The 5,736-nt window shown below is 66.5% G+C and overlaps 3 protein-coding genes across 3 annotated transcripts in view; 2 read left to right on the top strand and 1 right to left on the bottom strand.

The window, feature by feature from the left end:
* Positions 1–51: 51 nt before the first annotated feature.
* On the bottom strand, positions 52–3,392 carry H696_04605 (hypothetical protein). Its single transcript, XM_009498491.1, has 4 exons — positions 3,011–3,392; positions 2,816–2,922; positions 2,507–2,728; positions 52–2,339 (listed from the first exon to the last, which is right to left on the bottom strand). Exons 1-4 carry the CDS (start codon positions 3,314–3,316, stop codon positions 608–610), a joined length of 2,367 nt encoding a protein of 788 aa, XP_009496766.1. The 5' UTR covers positions 3,317–3,392; the 3' UTR covers positions 52–607.
* On the top strand, positions 81–299 carry H696_04606 (hypothetical protein; the record flags this gene model as incomplete). Its single annotated transcript, XM_009498492.1, has 1 exon — positions 81–299. The coding sequence occupies one exon, from the start codon at positions 81–83 to the stop codon at positions 297–299; it is 219 nt and encodes a 72-aa protein (XP_009496767.1).
* Positions 3,393–4,595: 1,203 nt separating the features above from the next.
* Positions 4,596–5,736, top strand: part of H696_04604 (hypothetical protein) — a 4,133-nt gene continuing 2,992 nt past the window's right edge. Inside the window, exons 1-3 of the mRNA XM_009498490.1 lie at positions 4,596–5,254; positions 5,423–5,493; positions 5,598–5,654. Coding sequence (XP_009496765.1) covers positions 4,823–5,254; positions 5,423–5,493; positions 5,598–5,654 — 560 coding nt within the window. The 5' untranslated portion in view covers positions 4,596–4,822. The remainder of the gene's footprint in view (positions 5,255–5,422; positions 5,494–5,597; positions 5,655–5,736) is intronic.

The raw sequence follows: 5,736 nt of genomic DNA, 5'->3' as shown, positions 1-5,736 counted from the left end.
CCCGCCGTAATGCCCCCTGGCCAGTCTCCTCTAACATCGCCCCCCCCCCCCCCCTCGTCCCCGTCCCCCCGCGTCCAGCCATGAATCACCGCGCCGAGAAGGTGGTCCGGATCAACGACTGGGTCAAGACCCTGCCCGATGGGGAGCCCTTCGTGTTTGTGGTGGGCTGTTTCGCGCACGGCGTCATCCAGGATGACTATGTCGATGAGATGGTCTCGGTCAGTGAGTATGAGCTGTCGGCCTCGGTGGTCCTGGGGAAGATTTGCTGTGCCTTCGAGGACTTCTGGGGCGTCCTCTGAGATGGGGAAAAGCCCCGGTGCTTGGCCACGCCCCTGGTTTGGCCGCTGCCCTCGTCACCGTGTTGTCACCCTCCCCCTCCATCGCCACCAGCCGCCACGGTGTGGCCTCTCCTCACATGCCTCACAGCCTCTCCCTGTTCTGCTGGTTCAATAGACCCCTCCAAAAAGTGCAATAGCGAATCTTTGTATTGACTGACAGGGGCCGTCGGGACATCCTCCTGTCGGCTGCCGTCTTGGCCCTTTTTGAATCGACGAAAAAAAAAAGAAGGAGGACCAATCCGGAGAAGGGGGGGACGACACTCCTTGCCTCATCCCCGAGGAGATGGCTCGGTGTTGGGCGATGTGGCACCACTCTGCAAGTCGCCATCCTCCAGCGGCTGCTCATCGGCGGCATACTGGCCGATGCCGTCCTGCGGCTGTTGGAAGAATTGCTGCTGGTACTGGTGGTGATATTGCAAATACTGCTGGTACTGCTGGTACTGCTGGTATTGCTGGTACTGCTGGTACTGCTGGTGGAAGGGGTCGGTCGCCGGATCCGGCACCTGGGCCGGCTGGGCCTCCTGCAGCGAGGCCGGCTGGTGCTGGGGCATGAGGCGCGCCATGGGGTCCAGGGAGGCGGCCGCGGCAAAGTGACTGGACACCATCTTCGGCGGGAAGGCAGCCGAAGCGGCCATCTGCTGGTGCTGAAGATGAGGATGGTTGGCCCGGGTGTTGGTCTGCTGCTGGTTGATCATCCGGCGACCGGCGCGGGCGGCATCCAGCTTCGCATTGGTCTTTTTGCTGGTGCGGCTCTGGCGCAGGACGACCACCAGCTGCGCCAGGATGCCCATGGCCACGGCGGAAATCCCGACAACACAGGCCGTGTAGGCGGTTATCCGAACCGACGATGGCGGGTCCCGAGGGGTGGGGTCAGCCGTGCAGGGCGGCGTGGCCGCCAGGATCTTGGTCCAGGAAACCAGCTCATTGGGGGGAATTTCGAAGGACACATGCAGGCGCTTGATGCAGCCAATCATGAAGGGGCCATTGATGATTTTCATCGAGGAAAACTCCGCCTCCTGGTAGGTGATCTTGCCGCGCTCGCCGGCCGTGGCCACATAGTCCATGAGCACATATGCCGGGCCGCCGTCAACATTGGCCAAATTCGGCCAGATAAGGTGCGCACGGCCGGACTTCTCCTGGCACACGGGCTCCGACTCGGGATCAGCCACCATGGCAGGCCCGGCGAGCGTGGAATTCCCCCCGCCCCCCTCCAGCAGCCGGACACTGGTCAGGGTGCTGGTGTAGACGCCGGGGTTCCGGGTGTCATCCGGGGCCGTGGTCAGGGAAGGATCCGGACAGGCATAGCCCACGCCACTGGAGATGGCCAGCCGCGCCGCGACAAAGCGCATATGCGAGGTATTGTGATGCGTGGGCTCCATCGATCGGGCCGCAAGACCGGCAGCCGAGGAGCCGCCCAGGGAGCTGGATGGCCCGCCAGCGGAAGCAGCCGAGCTGGAAGGGCCAGACGAGCCAGCAGAGCCCGATGGCCCCGGGGGATCGGAAGGGCCCGAGGGGCCGGACATGCTGGAGGGACCCGACGAGCCAGAGGAGCCCGGGGGATCCCCCGAGCCGGACATGCTGGAGGACCCCGGAGGGGCGATGGTCGGATGGGGCTCCATGGGCTCCTGGCCAAAGGGAGGCTTGGTCACGCGCAGATTGATGATCGGTGTGCCGGCTTGCAAGTGCAGGCTGTCATGCAGGTGGTCCTCGGTCGGATCGCAAATGATCACCAGCTGAGCCCCGATGGATGCATTGGTGATGCTGATGTTGAGGATCTTGCGCGGCGGGGTGGGCGGATCGGCCGGCAGGGACCCGAGGGTGTCCACATCCACCCCGCGGTCTGACCAGAAGCCCCCGGTGCTGGGATGGGCCCCGGGTGGCTGCTTGATCGTCTGGTTATAGGACAGCTCCCAGGAAAATGAGGACAGATTGTAGAAGTTGTAGATCGGCGAGATGCCGGGTTGGTAGATTTCGTCGAAGCGAACATGGTTCTGTTCGATGCTGCAGAAGGGCCGGGGTCAGAGGGGGCAGCGCCATTCGGGGGGGGGGGGGGGGGGGGGGGGGGGAGGGGGGGGGGGGGGGGAGGGGGAGAGAGGAGAGAGGGAGAGGCGGGCGGGGGGGGGAGGGTGGAGACAAAGGCAGGGAGAGGGCCGGCCGATGGGTCGTACAGCGGGAAGTGCTTGGCGGTGACGCCATATTCGATCAGCGCCTCGACCACGTAGGAGAAGCCGAAAAACTCGGCCCCATGGACAATGGCCGACCGGGGGTGCTGGTTGGACAGCAAGCTGCAGTCCATTTCCAACCAGATGGCCGGCTGGGCAGTCCCATCGTCCGGGCCGTACACCACATTGTAGGAGGAGAGGACCGCAATGCTCGGTGTGCGGAAGCCCCTGCGAGGTCGGGTCAGCAGGAGGCCGGGGGGGGGGGGAGGCGGCAGATAAAAAAGAAGCAGGGGTACGGCACGAGCAGAGACATACGTAATGACAAAGGCGATTTCCCGTGACCCCTCATCATTCGGGTGTCCGCGGTGCATGATGGACAACAAATACACCGGGGTACTCGGGCAGAAGAGACGCAGGCGATACTGTCGGCCGCATGCGAACATACATGTACATGGGTCGGTCAGCTGGCTGACGAGTAGGGGCGGGGAGCCGGCTTGGCGGGAAACGCACGGAGGTGGTGACCTGTGAGGGGGCGGCCGTAGAGGCGCCAGCCGCCTGGGCATCCGCCCAGTCATCATACACAACCACACCGCGGTCCAGGTGGGGCCCGGACACCAGCGGCGGCCGCTGACGATCACCCGTCAGCTCGTGGGCTGTCGCTCCGGCCAACAGAGCATTGACGCCATCGGTTGGCGAGTCGGTCGGCTGCCCGTGGCCAGGCGCCAGGATCAGCAGCAACGCCAGCAGAAAGAGGCCCAGCAGCGGCACCCGAGCCGAGGCGCCGATGCCGGGCGCGATCGTGCCGGCCGAGCTCATGGGCAGCAGGGAAGATAGCGCGGGAGGGAGGGAGGGAGAGGGAGGTGAGTAGCAGGACCCCAGGCGAAGGGGGAGGGGGGAGGGGGGGGGGAGGAGGGAGGTGCGGAACAATCGGGGAGGGGGGCACTGCCTTGGGACATCCCCCTCCCGGGGGATCCCGATGGGTGCAGGAACCGCTTTTCAGGCGGCGTCGCCCGGCGGCAGTCCGCACCAGCCCCCCCCCCCCCTCCCCCCATCCCATCCTCTGGCCGCCCCTCCCCTCCCCCCCCCCGGCCGGGCACGCCACGGAGATGCGTCTGTACGCGGTGGCCGTGGGGTAGATCCCCGACCAAGTGCCAACTCATCCGACGAAAAAGCGATGCCCGACGAGCTGCAGGGGGATGAAAGGACCGCGGGAGGCGCGGGGCTCCACCCCAGGCCGACCGCCGGGTTTCCCAAACTCGCTGCCGTCCGCACGTATCTCCCCGACACCACGAGCAGTGTCGACGCGCGCGCGTGCGCGCGGCGGCCCCCTCGCCACAACGGCGGGAAACCGGGAATCCCGGTGTGCCAGCCGGGTGAGGGGGGGGGGGGAGTGCCCGCGCGCGCGCGCGGGCCCGAACGCTGGACCGGCTGAAGGGAGGGACCGGGCGGGGGGGACCCTGGGCCCCGGGCTAACGCGCCAGACGGCCGGTGGTTAGTTACACCTGCTCAGGATGCGGCGTGCGGGCCGGCCTTCTGCACTTCGCCCGGGCGCGTGCCTCCTCTCCCCTCCTCACTTCTGGGATTCGCCAGGTCACGGGCAAATCTCCGATGCGCCTTCCACAGCCCCGGCCCCGGGGCGGCCCCCCCCCCCCCATCGTCCCAGGCAAGAAGGGAACATGCACGGCAGGTCAGCCTGCCCGCGCAGGCGCTCGTTGCTCGTCCCCCGCGGCGACATTTCCCTCCCGTGCGCTGTACTGGGACGGGGAGCAGCGGGGGGGCAGGGGGGGCCCAGCGTGCATATGTTGCTCCACTTGGCACGCCCGTGCAGTTGCGCGCTTCTGCGGCTCCATCGACACACGGGTCCTCCCCCCCTTGGCTGGGGCATGGCCAGCCCTGTCCCTCCCCGGTGCTTGGTGCTCGTTCGCCCACGTCCTGGCCTGCCTGCCCCCGCGCCCGCCGGCCTCATTTGATCCCACAAAGGACAGTCGAAGGGATCCCACCCTTCAACTTGCAAACTCATTTCCCCACTACCCTGCCCCTCTCTCTCTCTCTCTCTCTCTCTCTCTCTCTCTTCCCCGCCCCCCCCCCTCCTGTCCTCACTTTTCCCCGTGCCCGGCCCCCTTTATCGCGTCTGCCCTCCTCTATCGGACTTCGGAGGATCGATCGGGACTTTCCTTACCCCCCCGTCCCATCGCCTCTCTCTCCCTCTTCCTCTCGCTTCCTCTTCGCATCCCCTCGGCATCTGCCCCTCCCATCTCCCTCTTCTCCCTGCTTTTCTCCCTTCCTCCTCCTCCTCCTCCCGAGGATCCATCACTCCTGGCCATGAAGAAGCTTGAAAGCCGCCCAGCACCGGCGAGCTCCGCCGGCAAGAAGCTGCGCCCGCCGGCCAAACGCCCGGTCGGACGTGGCTCCGCCCGGGAGAAGCTCATCCATCGGGCTTGTGCGGCGGCCACTTCGGCCTTTGCCTATGACAAGGTTTTGTCTCCTCCAGCCACGGTCCTGCCCTCCAGCGCCGGTGACACCCCCCTGGCCCCGTTCATTCCGTTGGCCGATCACCGGCCCCCGGCCGCCTCGGCGCCTGCGCCCGCCCTCAACGGGTATACCCCCTTCGAGCCGGGCTCCCTGCTGGACCCGACGCCGGCTGCCTTGGCCGAGCGCCGGGCCGGTCGGGATTTGTCCTCCTGCGCCAAGCTTGCCGAGCTGGTGGAGTCCTCGCCGGAGCTGATGGAAGCCCGCCTGGGAGCGCTCCTGCGCGTGCGTGACTTGCCGCCTGCCCTCTGCCCTCTGCCCTCTGCCCCCTCGGGACCCCCCCCCCCCCCCCCCCGATGAGTCCCGCATCTCCCCTGGCGTGCTTGACACTTATCCACCCCTTTCCCCTTGCGCGCCTCGCGCTCCTCCTGCTCTCCGATCGCGATCACGCAGAAACAAAAACGCCTCAAGGCCACCCTCGCCGAACGTACTGCCATCATTGCCAGGGCCAAGTTGCAAAACCGGTGCGCAGCTGCCCTCGCCCCATCCCCTCACTCACTCTCTCTCTCTCTCTCTCTCGCTCACACTCTCACACACATACACATACACATACACTTCAATCTGGCAGCTACCTGCTGGACATGGTGGCTGATGCTGATCCGGAGCCCTACAACGACCTGGACTGGTGCGCAGTCATCTTTTGTCCCCTTGACTCGCTCTCCGTGCTGCCTTTTTCCCTTCCCACTCATGGCCCCCCCCCCCCCCCC

This window comes from Fonticula alba (assembly GCF_000388065.1).
Source record: "Fonticula alba strain ATCC 38817 unplaced genomic scaffold supercont2.7, whole genome shotgun sequence".
NCBI lineage: Eukaryota > Rotosphaerida > Fonticulaceae > Fonticula > Fonticula alba.
Note: the sequence above shows the minus strand (reverse complement) of the source record. Positions and strands in the feature narration are given on the sequence as shown.

Bases quoted from the DNA above. Each gene is read 5' to 3' on its own strand.
- H696_04605 (XM_009498491.1), bottom strand. From the start codon at position 3,316: ATGAGCTCGGCCGGCACGATCGCGCCCGGCATCGGCGCCTCGGCTCGG. The intron at 2,729-2,815 runs GTATGTCTCTGC...CCGACCTCGCAG, and splicing joins GAAATCGCCTTTGTCATTAC to GGGCTTCCGCACACCGAGCA. The intron at 2,340-2,506 runs GTACGACCCATC...GCCCTTCTGCAG, and splicing joins ACCGCCAAGCACTTCCCGCT to CATCGAACAGAACCATGTTC.